At 40.5% G+C, this 23,136-nt stretch overlaps 1 protein-coding gene across 4 annotated transcripts in view; it reads right to left on the bottom strand.

Annotated features, from left to right (window-relative positions):
* Positions 1–23,136, bottom strand: part of lmcd1 (LIM and cysteine-rich domains 1) — a 79,748-nt gene that overhangs the window by 17,071 nt on the left and 39,541 nt on the right. For all 4 annotated transcript variants that reach the window (XM_056447412.1, XM_056447409.1, XM_056447411.1 and 1 more), the window contains 2 exons: positions 17,574–17,912; positions 6,754–6,969 (listed from right to left, as the gene is read on the bottom strand). In XM_056447412.1, coding sequence (XP_056303387.1) covers positions 6,754–6,969; positions 17,574–17,912 — 555 coding nt within the window. The remainder of the gene's footprint in view (positions 1–6,753; positions 6,970–17,573; positions 17,913–23,136) is intronic.

Raw genomic sequence — 23,136 nt, 5'->3', positions numbered from 1 at the left:
AACCTTTTGCTCTTTCTCCAGCTGTTTACCTTCTGAATTGTAAAAGTGCTCTACAACTTAGTCATGGACTAGAATCTGTGTTACACTTTTGTACATATCTTGCAAGAAAATGTATTCTTTTGTTGTGGTCCTCTCCTAACATTCCTTCTGTCAATATGTGGATAAATCAGGTTGCCATTTTCTTACCCTTGGAAAAACTGACTTATGACTTGCGTCAGAAATCTGATGATTTCTGGCATATCTGGAATCCTCTATGGGAGTTTTTGGAGAATGTATCTTGATTTTTATTTAATTTTTATTTTAATTTATTAATTTTTTGTTAATTTTACCCTTCACAAAAGACTTGAATTATTAGCAGATGGACAATTGTACAATAGATTGTTATATTATTGTATATGATGACATGAGACACCTATACCACTGTTCTGTCATTGTAAATCTTTAAATAAAAAATGTAAAAAAAAAAAAAAAAAAAAAAAAAAAAATTTATAATGTGTAATGTAAATTTATAGTGTGTTCATGATTGTGTGTGGGTTCCTGTACACGTTAAGACATATCAAAAGTCTTAAAAAACCGTCATGTGTTTTACAGCATTGATTTCTGAATTATAAATGTAATTATATTAAAATGGCCAGCAATAGTAAAACATTCAAGTTCAGAGATTATTATTTTTATTTTTATAATTGTTTATTGGATTTTCACAATAATACGGACATAGCAATAAATCAAAAGACATGGAAAGAAAAATATCAACACAGAACAAGAAAGAAAAAAGAAAAAAGAGAGAGAGAGAGAGAGAGAGAGAGAGAGAGAGAGAGAGAGAGAGAGAGAGAGAGAGAGAGAGAGAGAGAGAGAGAGAGAGAGAAATAAAAATAAATCTTAATATTCAGTTACAATTAAAAATTGAATACAGTAAAAAAAAATATATGTTTTGTTTTTTTGTGTGCATCTCTTGGGTGAGATGTTCCAGGGGAACTAACTCAAAAATGATCTTGTGCCAAGCTTTAAGTGATGGAGACTTATCACTAATCCAAATAAGTAAAATATTTTTTTTCTTGTGGCAAAGTAAATTAAATTAAAATATTATACAATTTCTTATTAGCTGATGAAAAAATGCATCCATTAGGTATACCCAAAATCAACGAATCTGCGTCAAAATCCAGTTGCACGTTAGAGATCTTTCTATTTTCCCCAGCAGCAAAGACCAATACGTTTGCAATCTGTTACATGACCACAACAATGTGTTAAAGTACCAACATCAGTTTTACATTTTAAACACATAGGAGGGTTAAACACATTAGAAGGGTTAAAAAGATGTCTGAAAATCTAAAACAATCGCAAAAACGAGTGCACTTCATCATTGAAGAATAAGGTGAATATTGTATTTCTCTTGTACGTGTACAAATAGATATTTTCTTAGCATTAGACCAAATATCATCCCATGTTTCCTCATCAACATAAGCATCTAACTCTTCCTCCCATTTGGTTTTAATTCTTTGTGTATCAGGAGAAGGGATTAAATATACAGACCCATAAAATCGACCCACAGACATCTTTCCTGCACTGTAAAACCCAACAGTCAAATTTATCAAATAAAATGAGTGTAGCTAACTCAAAATTTGGAGGAGGAAGAAGAAGAAGAATATGTTATCAGGTTAAAAGGGTCAAATTGCAGAATCATAATAAATCTTGTTATAAAATTAATTTATAATTAAGTTGATGATATGGTATTGAATGTGAAGTATTGACTAAAGTACATGCTTAATTTAACTATACTTAGTTAAATTAGGGCTTCTAAACAAACATTAATGAACATTTTCTTCACATCAAAACCAATTAAGAGACAAAAGCATTAAGAATCAGTGTATGAGTCTCATTGAGGGTGACATATTTCATGTTGCAGTGCATGCTGGGAGAATGCTTCAATACTCATCCATCAGTAATGTGAAAAGCAGCACCACAACATTATAAATATAATCTAAAGTGAACATTAACATACTTAATTGAAAAACTGGGTAATACCATAACTATATTAATATATATATATATATATATATATATATATATATATATATATATATATATATATATATATATATATATATATATATATATATATATATATATATATATATATATATATATATATATTAAAGAAAAACTAACGTGAGGTAGTCCAAATCAAAGGGCCCTATAAAGCAAACACTTTCACATCAGTGTTGATGACTTAGAAAATTATTATTTTCAGAGAATTTTAGTAGAAATCTGACAAAGATAAACTCAATTAGGTTAGTAATAAGTAAAGCTGTTAATACTGTTTGTGGAGTTGTTTAGAAATGTTGAGAGATTGATTGTGTTTTATTCCTTTTAATGCTGTGACTGAAGTCAGTTGTAGTTTCTCTTCAGTAATTTTGCTTGCTAACAGCAGGTCTACATTATTAATGCTCAATCAACACTTACTTCATCACTTAATTAACTCATTACGTCAACTTAAATGGAGTAAGTTCACATTACTCACATACAGACATACAAGTTCACATACATAGTTTTTGAACTCAAATGGTTTGTAGCAATCGGTTTCCTCAAACGGTTTCAGTTGCCTTATTGGGTTTTACAGTACTCAATTGGTTCGAGTTCTCTTAATTTATTGGATTTTACTGTGCTAAAACTGCTGCATGTACTCAAATGGATTAAGTTCACAGTACTGATTAGGATTCGTTTTTGAACAAATGGTTTGTTGCAATTGGTTTCCTCAAATGGTTTGAGTTACCTTAACTTATTAGGTTTTACAGTGTATATATGATAATATACATTACATATAACTTAGTATAGTATAAGATATATATATATATATATATATATATATATATATATATATATATATATATATATATATATATATATATATATAATAAAATCTGTGTTTTGTGTTGTGCATCAGAGATTTCTTGAGAAATTAACTGTGTATCTCAGACAAAGAATTGTTAATGTTATTTATATGATATTAGTACAGCGGAGATATTGCAAAGTGTTGAATACCATTTATAAAAACAAATTTAACAGAACACACAACTACAGACTTTAATAAGTTTTTATCAGAAAATAATTTTTAATTTGTATGATGTTATTTACTCCTGTAAATATTGTTTGCCTGGTATTGTTTTGTGTTTATGTATATGTATTATTGTAAAAAAGTCTTAGAAAGTCGTATTATTTTATATTTTAAAATGATAATCTTTGAAAACATGCATTTACTTTAACATTAGTTAAATGAGAGTGGTGTGTGGTTTTTATTATAAACCAGCAGCAGCTGCAGCTGGTGGTCCATAAGTATGATCAAAACGGCAGTTAACCGGGCCCCACGAGCAACATCGCACCGATGAAATTTTGAAAATCAGCACGAAGTTGGCCCAATGTATGTGTGCTGTCTGGGAAAGGGTTTTTGTAGACGTCTGACAAAAAACAAAGCCAAGCAAGTTAGTAATAAGTGAAGCTGCTGATACTGTTTGTAAAGTTGTATGATCCTCTGCTGAAATGTTGAAAAATTAAATTTTTTTATTCCATTTAATGCTGTGACTGAAATCAGTTGTAGTTTTGTGTTTCTCTTCAGTAAATCGGCTTGTTAACAGCAGGTGTACAATATTAATGCTCAATCAACACTTAATTATCTAATTACTTAAATGGAGTACACAGTACTAGATAGATATATACAAATATAGATTTTTTTAACTCAAATGGTTTGTAGCAATCGGTTTGCTCAAACGGTTTGAGTTGCTTTAACTTTTTGAGTTTTACTGCACTGCAAAGCCCAACAAGTTAACGTAACTCAAACCATTTGAGGAAAGCGATTGCAACAAACCAAGTTTGAACAAAGTTCAAAAACTGATCCTAATCACTGTGAACTTTATTCATTTGAGTCCACAAAACAATCTGAGCACAGTAAAATTAGAATTACTTGCACAGTTAGCTGTCAGTTTGGCAAGTCAGTCTCCTTTTGTTAAATAATTTAGCACTGCAATAAAATACCTGCACATTTTCCATACTGCTCTTTTTCTTTGCATAACACTTAGAATTTTTGCTCGTTATAAATTTATTAACATTTTTTAAATATTTTAATTCTAGATTCACAGATGTTATTTCTGACACATTATTTAAAATATGTGGCTAAGAAATAGTTATGAACTTTTTTTTGGTGGGGCCAGTGACAGTTTTGCCAGGACAAGTAAAAGTCTGAACCACTAGCCCAATTGGGCCAGTAGAAAAAATCCTTAGGGAGTCCTGACATTAATATTGCAGTAGTATTTGCCTACTCAAATTCAACTAAGGCTCAAAACAAGACTCAACTCCATAGGCAAAACCATGCTGTAACTGCCTTCCCAACACATAATTCCAGTGGCAAAAAGACCAGCAGCAACTGCACATTGGAATGCCCCCAGATTCATGCTGAATTAGTGCAGAGTAATTAATGATTGATGGTTTACTCAGTTAGGTCTAATAAAAGTTGAGATTTACATAATTTTACTCTTTTCTTTCCTCATGTTTTTCCTCAAACATTGTTCCTCAAACATGTCTTTCCTCAAATTATGTGAATATTTATGTGCATGCATTTGTATTACGTATTAGTTTCTGTGTTAGTTTAGGTTAAAAATAAAAAACTTTTAATAGAGACAATTTTTATTTACACCTACACCCTCAGAAGTAAACCTGCCCTTTAAAAGTGGTGGTTTATGTAGGTATACAGTGCATCTGGAAAGTATTCATAGCGCTTCACTTTTTCCACATTTTTTTTGTTACAGCCATATTCCAAAATGGATTAAATTCATTTATATCCTCAAAATTCTATACACAATACCCCATAATGACAATGTGGAAAAAAATATTTTTTGAAATTTGAAATTGTTGCAAATTTATTACAAATAAAAAACCTGAAAAATCAGATGTACGTAAGTATTCACAACCTTTGCTGTGAAGCTCTAAATTGAGCTCAGGTACATTCTGTTTCCACTGATCATTCTTGAGATGTTTTAGCAGCTTAAATGGAGTTCACCTGTAGTAAATTCAGTTGATTGGACATGATTTGAAAAGGCATACAACTGTCTATATAAGGTCCCAGGGTTGACAGTGCATGTCGAAGCACAAACCATGCATGAAGACAAAGGAATTGTCTGTAGACCTCCGAGACAGGACTGTCTCGAGGCACAAGGCTGGGGAAGGTTACAGAAAATTTTCTGCTGCTCTGAAAGTTCCAATAAGCACAGTGGCCACCATCATCTTTAAGTGGAAAATGTTTGGAACCACCAGGACTCTTCCTTAAGCTGGCCGGCCATCTAAGCTGAGTGATCAGGGGAGAAGGGCCTTAGTCAGGGAGGTAATCAATAACCCGATGGTCTCTCTGTCTGAGCTCCAGCATTCTTTTGTGGACAGAGGAGAACCTTACAGAAGGTCAACCATCTGTGCAGCAATCCACCATTCAGGCCTGTATGGTAGAGTGGCCAGACGGAAGCCATTCCTTTGTAAAGGGCATATAGCAGCCCGCCTGGAATTTGCCAAAAGGCATCTGAAGGACTCTCAGACTATAAGAAACAAAATTCTCTGGTCTGATGAGACTAAAATTGAACTCTTTGGAGTGAATGCCAGGCATTACATCTGGAGAAAACCAGCACCACTCATCACCAGGCTAATACTATACCTACAGTGAAGCATGGTGGTGGCAGCATCATGCTGTGGGGATGTTTTTCAACTGCAGGAACTGGAAGACTAGTCAGGATTGAGGGAAAGATCAATGCAGCAATGCAGAGATACAACCTGAATGAAAGCCTGCTTCAAAGTGCTTTTGACCTCAGACTGGGGCAACGGTTCATCTTCCAGTAGGACAATGACCCAAAGCACCCCACCAAAATATCAATGGAGTGGCTTTACAACAACTCGGTGAACGTCCTTGAGAGGCCCAGCCAGAGCCCAGACCTAAATCCTACTGAACATCTTTGGAGGGATCTGAAAATGGCTGTACAGAGTCACTTTCCATCCAACCTGACAGAGCTTGAGAGGTACTGCAAAGAGGAATGGGCAAAAATTCCCAAAGACAGGTGTGCCAAGCTTGTGGCATCATATTCAAAAAGACTTGAGGCTGTAATTACTGCCAAAGGTGCATAAACAGAGTATTGACAAAGGCTGTGAATACTGATGTACATGCGATTTTTTATTTATTTATTTTTTTTAGCTTTTTTATTTTTAATAAATTTGCAACAATTTCAAAAAATCTTTTTTCACATTGTCATAATGGGGTATTGTGTGGAACCTTAAAGTTATGTATTATACCTAAAGGGTCCATATTTTGACTTAAAGGTATGAATTAGCATTATTTCTTGGAGTGCAGCTCGTACTACTACCCTTAAATATTTAGTATATTGGACAACAATACCTGCTGTAGAGACAACTGTTATGGCCGTTCATGCACTGGACAATTCATTTGAATGTTCGTAAAGAGTACTTTTTAAAAATTTCCTTTAAATTTAATTTATATTGCCCTCTGAGCTACTCCTATTTCCTCCTACAGTATATACTCATGCTCAGCATATTCCAAAACTCCAGATACAGTGATTTTGTCAAATATATATTAGTGTATTAATCATATGCGTGTGTAGATTAAAAATATTTTTTATTTCAATGTGCTTAGTAGTATTGCAAATAAAATGAATCTACACAGAACCTAAGCTCGACCAAAATAAAGTCTAAAAATTGATTTATTTTTACCTCATCGCAGCCCAGGCAGCGAGGTCTGATGCTCTGGCAGTAATGGCGTCCACACAGCAGTGTTCCTTCTTTCCAAAAGTAAATAAGATCCACCAGAGCCTCACCACACTCACAGCATACGAAGCAGGCAGGATGCCACAGTCTCATGTATCCAGCTCTGTCAGCATACACCACAGGTTTTTCCATAGGTGCTAACTGCCCACATCCATTGCAATACTGAAAAACAAACAGATGGAGAATAAAGGATAGAGGTATAGAGGAACATATCAAAGGCAGGTTAACAAAGAAGTGAAGCGATGAGATTACAATTATTTTAAAAGTTTAAGATTTGAAAAGAAAATTTGGAATAAATCCTCTCTGATCAGTGTGGATCATTTTATCAATAACCAATAGACATACTAATAGAAATAGTAACATAGACACTGTAACCTACAGTATTAGTAACCTATAGTAACTGCCTATAGTTAGTAAATTAAAATTGCCACATTTTCTGTAAAATTCAATCTAGAAAGTATGACTGTTACTCAATTCAACTCAAGATGATAATGCTAAAAAAGACTCTTTTAATAAAACATTGCTGCCATCTACTGGAAAACACTTCAAATGTATTTTGTAGATTAAATAGTTGCCTATTGCATGCAAGAGAAGTGTTTAACATTTGTGCTGGAATACCAGATTTAACTACTCTTGGTGTTTTTTTTTTTTGTTTGTTTGTTTGTTTGTTTGTTTGTTTGAACTATACTGAAATATGGAAAAAAATATGGATAATTTGTCATCATAATAATCATACAATGTAGTGTATGAGTGTGAGTTTGTGTGTATGCATGTTTCCCAGTGATGGGTTGCAGCTGGAAGTGCATCTGATGCGTAAAAACATATGCTGAATAAGTTGCCAGTTTATTGCGCTGTGGCGACCCCAGATTAATAAAGGGACTAAGCCGAAAAGAAAATGAATGAATATATATATATTATATATATAAAAGTATTAAAAGTAAAAAAGTAAAAGTATTATATTATATAATAAAAGTATATGCGTCCGAAACCTCCTACTTCTCGGTAGGTAGGGTTGGGTACCGAAACCCGGTGCCATTAGAGCACCAGTACATTTGTAACCGGTATGTACCGGATCAAATCAGCATATGAATTTCGGTGCCTGCGACAAGAACGTAAGAAGCATCAAGGGGTGCATCAGAGGCACACATAGGTACACGTTGTCAATCCATCTCTAAACATTTAATCCTAAACAACTTTGAGGAATACGGTCAGGCGTTTGTTCTTGTTGCTTATAGGGAATGGACGCATTCAGTACAGCGCATTTGGTGATTTTTTCTTTCCATTTAACGTGCGGTATCAAATTACATTAAAAGAGCACTCTTCTACCAGTCCCTGTGTCAACAAGCTTGTATTTTTTTGTGTGTCAAAATGCCACGAAGAAGCGAGATCAGCCATCAGTGGCAGACTGCAGAGATACGAACGAGGCCTTTCTCTGTGTGCTAGGTGTCTCTCTGGCACTCGCTCCCGCGTGCACTTGCTCTCTCTGTCAGTTTTATTATAGGAGGTGCTCGTCTATGCAGAGACCATTATTAATCAGAAATCTAGTGTACATAGTTTTACGTTAGGAAATGCAGTTTTGAATTTTCGAACAGTCGGCAAGTATAAAAGAACTGATGTAACATTGATCAAATGTAGTTTTAGTCACGCTCATGTAAGTCATATTCAACTCATTCAGTTTTGCTTTCATTCATTTTTTATTTCCGTCTTCAACACATAATTTATTTACAACACATTTTTAAACATAATAGTTTAACTAACTAATTTCTAATATCTACTTTTTTATCTTTCCCATGGTGACAGTCAGTGCATAACATTTTACTAGTTATATATAACATTTTACCCTTGTCATGTTAGCACCTTGATCATATTATTGTCTTATTCAGATTAAGGCAGATCATTAGATTACTGATAACCATGTAAATATAGACACAAGCCTTAATAGAAAGCTAATGTATTTTCATAATGGAAATCTTAAACTCAAGCTAACCAACAAATGATCAAAGGAATTATATTAATGTAATTCAAATATATAAATTATGAATTGATGTTTACTTTAAACTTTAATTATATTCTTTTATTAAAAATATTTTTTTTTTAAAGATTTTGTCAAATAAAAGATTTTTCTAGAGTCATCCACCATAATTTTGTGACTCAAATGTATCGGTTCAGGCACCGTTTTCGCACCCCTACTGTTTGAAAAGTATCGATTTAGCACCGGTATCGAAATAACCCCAAACGATACCCAACCCTATCGGTAGGTATTGTATTTAAATTCAAATTTACTACTTGACTGTTATAAAAGTATGTTATAAATGTGAATATGAATGTGAGAAGCATGTATAGAACTCGGATGTATTACATCTGTCATTTTGTCATCTCAAGTGACCTACTCGCGTCAGTTACGTCGCTTTACTCCCATTCATGAATTCTCTCGCTGTGGGATACCGTAGCGTCCATCGCATGCACACTTGAGAATCTCGCCGGAAGTAGTAGGTCATCCGCAGTGGTGAAGGTAACAAACTACTCACGTTACTGTAATTAAGTACATTTTTGGGGTATTTGTACTTTTATGAGTATAATTTTAAGTCTGTAATTTTACTTGTACTTGAGTACAAATTAAGCTGAGTAATTTACTTCGTTACTTTTAAAATCACAATTCGTTACAGAGTACTGTAAAAAAAATTATATTTCAACCACTGACTTCGGTAGCCAATAAAAAAATCTCATCTTAACGGACCAATGAAAAGCCTGGTACATTATTTGAACCGAAAAACAAGTTCAGACTACTGCAGATTTACATGAGCTGACCGTCATCATACAGTCACAAAGTTATAGATTGACATAAGGAGATTCAAGACAGCAACAATGAATCTGAAGAGCGCAGAAATGAGGAAGAAATAGCAGAGGGAATGCCCATGGCCACACCCGGGGGAGCTGTTTACCTACAGGTACATAGGGAAGAAAGGCGGCAGCAGTGCTGATGCAGTGTGAATAGCTATATTATCATCTAAAAATACTAATTAAATGTATGCCCAAAACTGGAATATTGCATAGAAGGCGTGCGAATAAAGCAGCATTTCCGTCCAACTAGTCAAAGAGAACAAAATTGCCACTTTCTGATTAACTGGCGACAAATATCAAAAGTAAAAACTGAATTTGCTGCGGTAGGAGAAGCTGCGTGAATATATTATCTTCATTTAATATATGACTTGCACCTCAGAAGGCAATCCTGACACGCAGTGAACGCGCGCTGGCGTTTGAAGGCACGAGACACGGAGTGCAGACACTTTTGACAATTCTGGAGGTCATTAATAATGTAATAAAATAACACTTTAGATGTTTTACAATGTGCTCAGCCTGCTAGTTTGTCCACTCACACACATTTTCAAATGTATGCAAATCATGGTGTTTCCATCAACATTTTTAATGTGCATATACAAAAAGCACATAAAATAAGTGACTGAAACCTGCCCTCTGCTGTGCCATACGGCTTACACAGGATTTCTGCTTGGTCTTAAAAAGTCAACAATTTAAAAATCTAAATTTTAGGCCTTAAAAAAGTCTTAAATTTGCTGTTCTAGGTCTTAAATATTTTTGCACAGGTCTTATTTTTCTGATGTCCATGTAACGCTACATCTGATGTTCATTTAAATTCCTTTTTTTGCTGTTGTTGCTTGGTTTTCATGGTGTTGTAGTTCTTTATTTCACTAGTCCTAATGTAATTTGCGGTATTACAACTACAAGTAAGACCAGCATGCAATAGCCAATCGGCTTTCTGTTATTGAGTGCACGCGGCAAATGTGACGTCATCGCTGTGTTTGCAGAGGTTTGCTTTGGGTGCGCGCGACATGATTTCGGGTGAACAGTTCGCACAGTGCCACATTTGATTTGAGCTGAATAAAGAACTTTTGTCTGAAACAGGTACGACTGTACAGACATCTTAACGATCCGACCATGCGTGATCATCAAAGAGATAACCAGATGACCAATAATTCTTGGCTAGAAATTGCAACAACCATGGAAAGGATGAAAGTGTTTTGTTAAAAAGTTTGGATAAACCTGAGGGATAAGTTTGTTTAAACAAAAAAAGATACCATGGCAAAAGTGGAGACCCATGTGGTTTTAGTTTTACAGAATATGTTCTTCCACCATTTATATGTTTTACACTGATGTATAATTTTGAACTTAAAACAATGTAATAGCTACAAACTAAATTTAAGTAACAAATTATGTCTTTGATAACTGGAAAATAATATTTGAACCTATCGGTTTACAGTATACTGATGCCCAATTTCTAGGCTTTATTGGTGATAATGGACATGATTGTTGGACCATTATTTCCTTTTTAGCTTATAAGTAGAGGATGGAAACTAGCCAGACAGTAATATGTGATTTGTTGAGTGGGCAAAATAAATTTAATAATTTTATAAATTTAAATTCTAAAAAAATAGTAAAATATTTTTTTGCTTTTATTCTTGCCATGATAAAAAAATATAATTGTAGAGCAGCCCATTTTATTTTGTCATTGATATTTTACTTTAATACGTAAAACTGTCCGAGATATGAACAAAAGCGAGTGATGCATCAAACTTTAATTTAAAAAAATCTTGAATGGTGTCCGCACCAGGTGTGTAGTGGTTAGTGTGTCAACACATGCACTCTGGTGCTAACGGCGACCCGAGTTCGATTCCCTACATTCCGCTTTGCACACACTGGACTCCATTTTCATTAATCACACACACAGCTGAAACCCGTTATCATGAATTGTTTGGACTATAAATACATCTTAAGTATGTGAGTTCATTATGGAGTCTTTGTATGTCATGTGGATGTTATGTTGATGTTCCAGAGTCTTGTTTGAGTTTTGTTTGTTTTTTCTGTTTGTTTATTTGATACTTTGTAAGACTTCATGAAGACTGTATAATTAAAACTGCACTTTTGTCCTCGTCTCATCATCGCCCCGTGACAGAAAGACTCCATCAATATGGATTCAGCAGATGGAGAGATTATGCGCTTACAACAAGGTAATCGTTCTATTGAGCATTATGTGAAGAAGTTTTTGCTACTGGCTCCAAGATGCAGTATGGACGATTTGTGTTTGATGATGTTCTTCCAAGGAGGACTGTCTATCCAGTCCGTTCTAATATGCCAGAATTTGATGCAGACTGGGGTCTATATTTGTATAATGAGTTTGCACTCTTACTCTCCCTTCTCATCACTTATGTGGAGGAGGAATACCCTCAGCAATGCAGGGTGGGAAGTGATCAGCAGGATCTTGTGGCGAATAGACCTGCTGTTCAATCCACAAGTAAGAGGGGGAAAGCTAGACTCAAACGCTGTGCTTACCTCCGAAGGTTAAGTCCACAGTCTGTAATAAAAAATCCTTCTGTGCTGCTTGATTGTCCCTTACAGCCAGAAATATCGGAGGCGCCACCTGAGTCCCACTAAAGGCCGCAGCTGCCACCTGAGTTACATGAATGGTTGCCAGAGCCATGTGACTTCCCAGTGCTGCTAGAGCTGTGTGATTTCCCAGTGCTGCCAGAGTCGTGCGAATTCCCAGTGCCGCCACCTGAGTCCCATGAAAGGCCTGAGCTGTCACCTGAGTCCCACGAAAGGCCGGAGCTGCCGCCTGAGTCCCACGAAAAGCCGGAGCTGCCGCCTGAGTCCCACGAAAAGTCGGGGCTGCCGCCTGAGTCCCACGAAAGGCCGGAGCTGCCGCCTGAGTCCCACGAAAGGCCGGAGCTGCCGCCTGAGTCCCACGAAAGGCCGGAGCTGCCGCCTGAGTCCCACGAAAGGCCGGAGCTGCCGCCTGAGTCCCACGAAAGGCCAGAGCTGCCACCTGAGTCCCACGAAAGGCCGGAGCTGCCACCTGAGACCCACGAAAGGCCGGAGCTGCCACCTGAGTCCCACGAAAGGCCGGAGCTGCCACCTGAGTCTCACGAAAGGCCGGAGCTGCCACCTGAGTCCCATGAAAGGCCGAAGCTGCCACCTGAGTCCCACGAAAGGCTGGAGCCGCCACCTGAGTCCCACGAAAGGCCGGAGCCGCCACCTGAGTTACATGAATGGTTGCCAGAGCCGCGTGACTTCCCAGTGCTGCTAGAGCCATGTGACTTTCCAGTGCTGCCAGAGTCGTGCGAATTCCCAGTGCCGCCACCTGAGTCCCATGAAAGGTCTGAGCTGTCACCTGAGTCCCACGAAAGGCCGGAGCTGCCGCCTGAGTCCCACGAAAAGCCGGAGCTGCCGCCTGAGTCCCACGAAAGGCCGGAGCTGCCGCCTGAGTCCCACGAAAGGCCGGAGCTGCCACCTGAGTCCCACGAAAGGCCGGAGCTGCCACCTGAGACCCACGAAAGGCCGGAGCTGCCACCTGAGTCCCACGAAAGGCCGGAGCTGCCACCTGAGTCTCACGAAAGGCCGGAGCTGCCACCTGAGTCCCATGAAAGGCCGGAGCTGCCACCTGAGTCCCACGAAAGGCTGGAGCCGCCACCTGAGTCCCACGAAAGGCCGGAGCCGCCACCTGAGTTACATGAATGGTTGCCAGAGCCGCGTGACTTCCCAGTGCAGCTAGAGCCATGTGACTTTCCAGTGCTGGCAGAGCTGTGTGAATTCCCAGTGCCGCCACCTGAGTTCCACGAAAGACAAGAGCCGCCACCTGAGTTACATGAATGGTTGCCAGAGCCGTGTGAGTTCCCAGTGCTGCTAGAGCCGTGTGACTTCCCAGTGCTGCCAGAGTCGTGTGACTTTCCAGAGCCGCCACCTGAGTCCCACGAAAGGCCAGAGTCGCCACCTGAGTTACATGAATGGTTGCCAGAGCCGTGTGACTTCCCAGTGCTGCTAGAGCCATGTGACTTCCCAGTGCTGCCAAAGTCGTGTGACTTTCCAGAGCCGCCACCTGAGTCCCACAAAAGGCCAGAGCCGCCACCTGAGTCCCACGAAAGGCCAGAGCCGCCACCTGAGTCCCACGAAAGGCCAGAGACGCCACCTGAGTCCCACGAAAGGCCAAAGCCGCCACCTGAGTCGCACTAAAGGCCAGAGCCGCCACCTGAGTCCCACGAAAGGCCAGAGCCGCCACCTGAGTCCCACAAAAGGCCGGAGCCGCCACCTGAGTCCCACGAAAGGCCGGAGCCGCCACCTGAGTCCCACGAAAGGCCGGAGCCGCCACCTGAGTTACATGAATGGTTGCCAGAGCCATGTGACTTCCCAGTGCTGCTAGAGACGTGTGACTTCCCAGTGGTGCTAGAGCCGTGTGACTTCCCAGTGCTGCCAGAGTCGTGTGACTTTCCAGAGCCGCCACCTGAGTCCCACGAAAGGCCAGAGCCGCCACCTGAGTCCCACGAAAGGCCAGAGCCGGCACCTGAGTCCCACGAAAGGCCAGAGCCGGCACCTGAGTCCCACGAAAGGCCGGAGCCGCCACCTGAGTCCCACGAAAGGCCGGAGCCGCCACCTGAGTTACATGAATGGTTGCCAGAGCCATGTGACTTCCCAGTGCTGCTAGAGCCGTGTGACTTCCCAGTGCTGCTAGAGCCGTGTGACTTCCCAGTGCTGCCAGAGTCGTGTGACTTTCCAGAGCCGCCACCTGAGTCCCACGAAAGGCCAGAGCCGCCACCTGAGTCCCACGAATGGCCAGAGTCGCCACCTGAGTTACATGAATGGTTGCCAGAGCCGTGTGACTTCCCAGTGCTGCTAGAGCCGTGTGACTTCCCAGTGCTGCCAGAGTCGTGTGACTTTCCAGAGCCGCCACCTGAGTCCCACGAAAAGCCAGAGCCACCACCTGAGTCCCACGAAAGGCCAGAGCCGCCACCTGAGTCCCACGAAAGGCCAGAGCCGCCACCTGAGTCCCACGAATGGCCAGAGTCGCCACCTGAGTTACATGAATGGTTGCCAGAGCCGTGTGACTTCCCAGTGCTGCTAGAGCCGTGTGAATTCCCAGTGCTGCCAGAGTCGTGTGACTTTCCAGAGCCGCCAGCTGAGTCCCACAAAAGGCCAGAGCCGCCACCTGAGTCCCACGAAAAGCCGGAGCCACCACCTGAGTTACATAAGTGGCTGCCAGAGCCGTGTGACTTTCCAGTGCTGCCAGAGCCGTGTGACTTCCCAGTGCTGCTAGAGCCGTGTGACTTCCCAGTGCTGCCAGAGCCGTGTGACTTCCCAGTGCTGCCAGAGCCATGTGACTTCCCAGTGCTGCTAGAGCCGTGTGACTTCCCAGTGCTGCCAGAGCCGTGTGACTTCCCAGTGCTGCCAGAGTCGTGTGACTTTTCAGAGCTGCCACCTGAGTCCCACGAAAGGCCAGAGACGCCACCTGAGTCCCACGAAAGGAACAGAAGTTTACCTGGATGACATACTGATATTTTCCCATTCTCTCCAGGAACATATTCAACACGTCAGGCGAGTGCTTCAGAGGCTGCTAGAGAATGGGCTTTATGTCAAGGCGGAGAAATGCGTATTTCATGCACAGTCTGTTCCTTTTCTGGGACATATCGTGTCGGTCGAGGGGATGCGCATGGATCCAGAGAAAGTTCAGGCTGTGGTAGATTGGCCAACCCCAGACTCCCGCAAGGCCCTGCAGAGGTTTCTTGGTTTTGCCAATTTTTACCGGCGTTTCATTCGCAACTTCAGCCAGCTCGCCGTGTCTCTGACTGCCTTAACCTCCATCAAGACTCCGTTCAGGTGGTCCAATGCAGCGCAAGTTGCGTTTGACCGTCTGAAAAGCTGCTTTGTTTCAGCACCCATTCTCATTGCCCCTGATCCATCACGGCAGTTCGTGGTGGAGGTTGACGCATCAGAGGTGGGGGTCGGTGCTATCCTGTCCCAGCGCTCTTCCTCGGACGGCAAGATGCATCCCTGCGCGTATTTTTCACATCGTCTAAACAATGCAGAACGAAATTATGATATTGGTAATCGAGAACTGCTGGCTGTCAAGCTTGCGTTGGAAGAGTGGCGTCATTGGCTAGAGGGTTCGGGGGTTCCCTTTATCGTTTGGACCGATCATAAAAATCTGGAGTACATCCAATCCGCCAAAAGACTGAACTCTAGGCAGGCGCGGTGGGCTTTATTTTTCGGACGTTTCGATTTTTCCATCTCGTACCGACCAGGTTCTAAGAATGTTAAACCTGACGCACTGTCTCGAATTTTTGATCACTCCGAGCATGCATCATCTCCTGAAGCCATTGTGCCACGCAGACTTTTTATCTCTGCTGTCACCTGGGAGATCGAGTCGAGGGTCCGCATGGCCTTAGAAGGGGTAACGCCTCCGCCTGGATGCCCACCGGGTCGTTTATTTGTGCCAGAGGAATTATGGTCTGACGTCATCCGTTGGGGTCACTCTTCCAAGTTGGCCTGTCATCCCGGGGTGAGTCGTACCTTGTCTCTAATCAAACAACGATTCTGGTGGCCAATTATGGCTCGTGACATAAGAGATTTTGTGTTGGCTTGCTCAGTTTGCGCTGTTTCTAAGACTTCCAATCGCCCCCCCCGCTGGACTTCTTCAGCCGCTGTCAGTGCCATCGAGACCCTGGTCCCATATTGCGCTAGATTTCGTTACAGGTCTTCCCCCCTCCAACGGGAATACGGTGATTTTGACCGTAGTGGACCGGTTTTCGAAAGCCACTCACTTTATTCCTCTGCCCAAATTACCATCAGCCAGAGAGACAGCGGTTGCTGTCATTGACCATGTCTTTCGTATTCATGGCCTCCCGACAGATGTGGTTTCTGACAGGGGGCCTCAGTTCATCTCTAAATTTTGGAGAGTTTTGTCATTTACTGGGGGCGACTGTTAGTCTTTCTTCTGGTTTCCACCCTCAGAGTAACGGTCAAACGGAGAGAGCCAACCAAGATCTTGAACGTATGTTACGATGTTTAGTCTCTCAGAATCCATCCTCCTGGAGCCAGCAGCTCTCATGGGTTGAGTATGCACATAACTCATTACCAGTGTCTGCCACGGGCCTCTCTCCATTTGAGTGTAGTCTAGGGTACCAGCCACCTGCTTTTCCCAGTCTGGAATCTGAAGTCGCGGTTCCCTCCGCCCACGCCTTTGTCCAGAGGTGTCAACGTACTTGGAACAGGGCCAGACAGACCCTCCTTCAAGTAGGTTTGCACACCAAGGCTAAAGCCAATCGCCACCGGTCTAAGCCTCCCGTTTACATTGTCGGTCAAAAAGTGTGGCTTTCATCTAGAAATATCCATCTCCGTACCGTATGTAATAAACTTGCACCTAAATTCATTGGCCCGTTTTCTGTCATCAAAATCAATAGTCCGGTGGCAGTCCGCCTCAAACTTCCTCCAGCGTACAGGAGAATTCATCCCGTTTTTCATGTCTCTAAATTGAAGACCGTTTTTCATACGGCCATTAATCCGCCTACTCCGGTCCCCCCATCTGTTCCCTAGTCTCTTTCGCTGTCCTTTTTATGTTTTGGTTGTGGCCTGTGACTCTCTTTGTTACATTCAGCAATTCATTAAAGACTTGCATTTGGATCCTCTCTGTCTAAGTGTTGTGACACTTACAACTAAATTTTTGTGACATTTTATTTATTTTATTTATGTGTGTGTGTGTGTATATATATATATATATATATATATATATATATATATATATATATATATATATATATATATATATATATATATATATATATATGTTTAGGGGTGGGCGAATTGTGTTTTATTGCCTGGATCTTAAAGCAATTGGCAATTAAGGCAATTGTAATGCTACACCTTTGTAAATAGATATTACATCTTTAACATTTAGTTATTTCCAAATTCTTCACTAAACTCACATATTCAGTCTCATTGCTGAGAGGAGACTGTACTGCTCCATCAGGGATTTGCTCCATTAGGGGTGGATCTGGCTGTTCTTGGGAAATCTTTTCATTCTTCTTGGTAGTACTTTTTTCTCCAGGCAAGGCAACTTCTCCTACTCCTAAGGATTCCTCCTTAAAAGATTTTACAAACTGAGCCATAACTTTCAGCTCAGCCTCAGACAGGCTGTGGCAGTATGCAGGGTCATGATCATAGGCAGGAAGCTGTCTTGTCAGTTGCTTGTGGCGATATAATGATCCTTCAGTGCCAGCCACAGGTTGTCTTTGCTCGGGGAGAAGACTCATATACTGCATTGCCTGGCAGACAGAATAAAGAGAAAGAAAAGCATATTTGTTAAAATGCACAAACACAGACTTCTCTTTCTAAATCGTCAGAAAAACATCTAAATCAGTCTTTCTAAATTGTGTTCAATCAATTTAAATTGTTGAAGGTTCACTTTACTCAAAGTGCAAAAACATTTCCAACCCAGGCTCATTGGAAATAGGTGTTTCAGCCTATATTTTTGGAAAGTGGTGTCGCTCTGACTGTGTTACCAGTTGGACACTTGCACTGCCCCCCTGCCTAGCTAGCAAAATTCATGTGGTTCATGTTTACCAAAAGTGGCCCACATATGTTTTAAAATAACTGGGCCACATTTGCCATATCTTCTCTGGGCCACTATAGGCTAACAGACACATTAGATTGAGTTTACTGTGCTGAATATTTGCCAAAAGTGGCCCACATATGTTTTAAAATAATTGGGCCACATTTGCCATATTTTCTCCACACTACTTTAGGCTTACAGCCGCATTAGCCAATGCTTACTGTGCCAAATATTTACCAAAAGTGGCCCACATATGTCTTATGGCTCGTTTCCACTGACCGGTACGGTACGGTTTGGTTCGGTTTGGTACGGGTCACCTTTATCAGGCTTGCGTTTCCACTAACAAGGGTACCCTTTTGGTGGGCGTGGTGTATGACAGACAGTTTCAGTCCACGTCATTCTCGCTCGAGGAAATGTCTACAATAAAGCTGTATGGGTCACTTAAATATCATATGAAAAGCACTTCTCACAAAACAGATGCTTCATACACATAAATGCTTGTGTATAAATGTTTATTAGTAATTTTTCAATGAACATGAGTTGATTATAACTGCAGATCAATGATAGTGCGAAACAGCCTACTGTAACGTCTGTAATTATATTAAATATCTAAATAAATGAACATATATAGACGCATACAGCCCCTTACAGTCTCCGAAATGTTACCAACTACAGAAGAAATACACACAGCAGACATTTTCGTCCGTATTTAGGTTCAAAACAATACAAATTATAGCCTAGTCAGTGAAAACCTCTCATCTGTGTCTGTAATCTTCCGCAGCACACGTAGCCTCTGTTAGACAGTAATTCCGTCAATCTGAGTTCATAATAGTCCAAAAGGTGAAGATAATAAGTTAGTTAATCATGGCATTTTGTTCATGTTTGCTGAAATAATAATGTGCTCCTTTTTTTCCGGCTTCTCCTTTGTTTCTTCACGCTTCACTCTCGCGTTTGTCAGTGTCTGACAGGGTCGGGTTTTAAAAGCACATTAATAATCAAGCGCAGGTAATTATCATCAGCTCAAGAAGTTTGTTATTTCAGATATAATGTTAGAGACACGCGAGCGCTAGCAAGAAAGCGAAACCGCTCGCGCCTCAGACTGCCTCGTAAAAAACTACGGGGCACAGGGTAAATCTGCTCTTCTTCTTGGCTTTGTGGCTGTTTATCAAGACGACGACAAGGTTTGTTTGAGCCCAGGTCGACCATGGCTCGTTATTATATGTATAAATCATTCCGCTGTAATGTCTCGGCTCGTCGGCTGTGTATTTCAAACATGGCGGGTTTTTTGTTTTCATTCTGGCTTGTTGCGTAAGCGAATGACGTATCTCTGTAAACCAATAGCGTTCAGCTGCGCGTCTAGCTCCGCCTTTTAGTACCCTTTCTCGTCTTTGGTACCCTTTCGAAAGGGTGCCGAAAAAGTGGTACGGTACGGTTCGTACCAAACCAAACCGAACCGTACCGTACCACTCAGTGGAAACGGGCCATTAAGTTAACTAGGCCACATTTGCACCTACACATGTGAGCCACTTTGGGTTTAGACCTAGATTACCCTTAAATGACTAAGCCACATTTTTGCCAACTGTGGCCCACATTTGTCCTCCATCATTTGGGCCAAATTTACCATTTTTTCACATGGGCCACATTAGGCTCACATTCAAATTACATTTAGCCATTAAGGCCAAATCTTTGCCTTAAATGTCCCATATATGAATTGGAATCTTTGGCCCACTTTTGCCATTGTACAGGTGGGCCACTTCAGGCTCACATTCATTTTGTCTGGGTTGAGGGAAGACCACCAGTGCTGCATAACTGCCTAAAGTGGCAAACATTTGTATGCTCTCTGGGTATGCCTTTGTCTGCCTGTTCCAAACTTGATTGTTTACCTCATTTTGCCTGTTTGCTGCCTGCCTCGGAAACTTGTCTATATTTGACAATGACTGTTATCAGCCTGCCTACGACCCCAGCCTGTTTTTCACTTTCTCTGCTAGCCACCTGCCCATGGCCTTGGTCTGTATTTCTACGAATACTACTGATAATTGTTAGTTTAATGGCTCTGCTTGTCTCACTCAAAGGGTCCGGATTCTCATACTCTGTGACTTTGATGACAGCCTATTATCTATCATGTTTACATCTTTGTGATTACTAATAAATAGTTGCAAATGGATCTTCAGTCTGATCAACCATTATAACAGAAGACATCTTTCATAGAGGAACTCGTCAAATCCTAACTTTGATGGAACACTCACCAAATGTAAGGAGTTTTTACAAAAATGTACTCTTGCAATGCTCAACAACCAGCATTATACCCCACTGAGAGTGGGAGAATTTCCTTTGTGTGTTCATTACTCACGAGTAGAGCTCTTGACTGGGCCACAGCAATATGGAAGGATTTCACTTCCACGCCCACTTTCTTAATGTTTGATGATTTCCTTCACCACTTTCAAAATGTTTTTGAACATCCTGAAGAAGAAAGGGATGCACCATAGGAAAACCTGTCTATTCGTCAAGGCTTCTGTAAAGCTGCTGATTACGCTCTTCATTTCCGCATTCTTTGACTCAGACTGGGTGGCTAAAAGATACTCTGATAACTTTATTTTGCTGTTGGTTGAATCATAAACTGCAAGCAGAAATAGCATGTAGAGAGGAGGGGAAGCATCTTTTCCAATTGATATTCCCATTTGAATTGATTACCTCATTCACTCACTACGCCCCAACAGACTCACTGACCTCCCCGTCATATCAAGAGTCTATGTTCTGTCAGACCCCCGAATAGAAATCCTGTGGTGAGTTTAACTGTCAAACAATCCTTTGATAACACCAGTTTAGAAGTTCTCATCACTATTACACACCCCAGTTGTTTAATACACATGCATTATGGTAGACTCAGGAGCTGCAGGCAACTTTATGGACTGTGAAATTCCCCTAACCAATTGTCACTCTCCTCTTTCAGTCTCGGCGCTAGATGGAGGCCCCCTAGAGACTGAAAAAGTTGATTTCATCACTCCAAATCTCACACTCCAATCTGGCTCATTGCATACAGAGAACATCAACTTTTTCATTATTACTTCACTCAAACACCCTGTTATATTAAGTTTGCCCTGACTTTAAGAACATGACTCAGTTATATCTTGGAGGAATCAAGAAATCATTCAATCGAATGACCAATGCATTCAAGAATTTCTTACTCCTGTCTCATCCCTCCCCATTAATGTAGTGTTAACTTCTTAAAAGACCTCTGATCGAACTGAATTGCCCTCTGAATTTTTCAGAGTGAAGACATTAGCCGCGAGCAAGCCAGGGCCAGTCGAGTTTCCACTGTCACTTCCGCGCCTGATCGGGCCAAAGCGGGACTTCCTCAGGGCGGCTGGCCTTTTTCGGCCCACCGAATACCTTGGGCCAAAGAGGGCCAGCTGGGGCTTCGGGCAGAGTGAAAAGAGAGGCAGACTTTGCCCGAGTCTGGTAAAGATGCCGTGCTGCCATTACACTAGTTTTCCAGTCGCACACAAGTACATTCGCCAAACAAATAAATAAATTAACAAATAAATAAAATAATAAATAAGGGAAAGAAAAACATATAGCTGGTCAGTTTAAGATAGGCTATTCCATAAAACGACTTATAGGCTAGGGGTCTTTTTACTTATGATCGCCCTTATGTTTCCCTTTTAAATGTAAGGCTGTTGCATAAAATAATAAAGTTTTAATTTATAAGTGACATTCTTTGCTGCGTCCTCCTTGATGTTTCAATAGCCCATAATAATCTTTAAACATATTTAAGACACAGCAGCCAGTAAAAGTTGTCAAGAGTTTTTGGCAAATTGAAAAGGTGTGTTTGTGCACAATACGTGCGCGTTTAGATGCTTGTATGTGTGTGAAAACTGGGTGAAAGAGCACTCGCTAGACAGCTCTTGATGCCCGCTGGGTTTCTTACTTTCTTTATTTTGGAAATAATACAAAATATGAATACAACAAATATATAATAATATAATAATTTAGGTATGTACAATACATAAATCAAACCGTTTTAAAGCCATATAAAACTTTCATTTTACAACGGCCTATCTGAAAAAAGATTTTAGATATTTTCTAAAAACAATAAACAACAAAGGAGTTTTTAAATATTATTTATAAAGTATTTGGATATGATTACATTAATCAAATCATGCAAACAGAGCATTTTTTGATAAGTGAAATCAGAAACTACCTTCTTTTCTGTCATCCAGTCCTGCGCAGCACCGCTTTACAAATGAATTGGGAAAAACTGCAAGTAAAAAATGTGTTTTATGTCCTCAAACAAGTGTTTATGTTTTTATATGTAAAAATTTAATTTTAAATACATGTAGAGCTTTGTTAGTGGATAGCTGCTGAGCGCAACTAAATATAGGGTATATTTTACTTGCTCTTATGTCCTGAAACACTTATGGTTTCCTTTACTTAAGATAACCGAATAATATGCAACATCCTTAAATTATTTTCTCAAATAAAGGAAAATTACCTATTAAGTGTCATTGGAGTTGACAGGGAAAAATTTATGTTTTAGGTCTCTTCGGAGATTCGGATTTAGGCTGAATGTTTGATAGCATCTGTCAAAACGAGGATGTTATAAAATACAGTATATATCGAGTTATTACCGGAAAACTTCTGTGGTTTTATATTATGGGTGGTGCACTAGGTTTGTTCATTAGTGGAGAGACCATGGCAACACTCGGTCGGTGAGTAAACAAATATAATGAATGAAAATACATAAGCCTGTGCGTACAGACATATAATGTAATGTAATGCTGTAGCCTACAGTAATGTGTCATTTGTTTGTTTCGGTTTTTTCATTTTAATTGGTTCACGATGATGCGATGGTGTGCTTTATCTGCCTGCCTGATTCCCGCTGAACCGGGTGGGTTGTGTGATGTTTGATTCGGGGACGTTCTGGGCACGGGGTTTGC

The sequence above is a fragment of the Danio aesculapii genome, chromosome 22, assembly GCF_903798145.1.
Source record: "Danio aesculapii chromosome 22, fDanAes4.1, whole genome shotgun sequence".
Classification (NCBI taxonomy): Eukaryota; Metazoa; Chordata; class Actinopteri; order Cypriniformes; family Danionidae; genus Danio; species Danio aesculapii.
The sequence above is the reverse complement of the archived record's forward strand: the minus strand, read 5'-3'. Positions and strand labels throughout refer to the sequence as shown.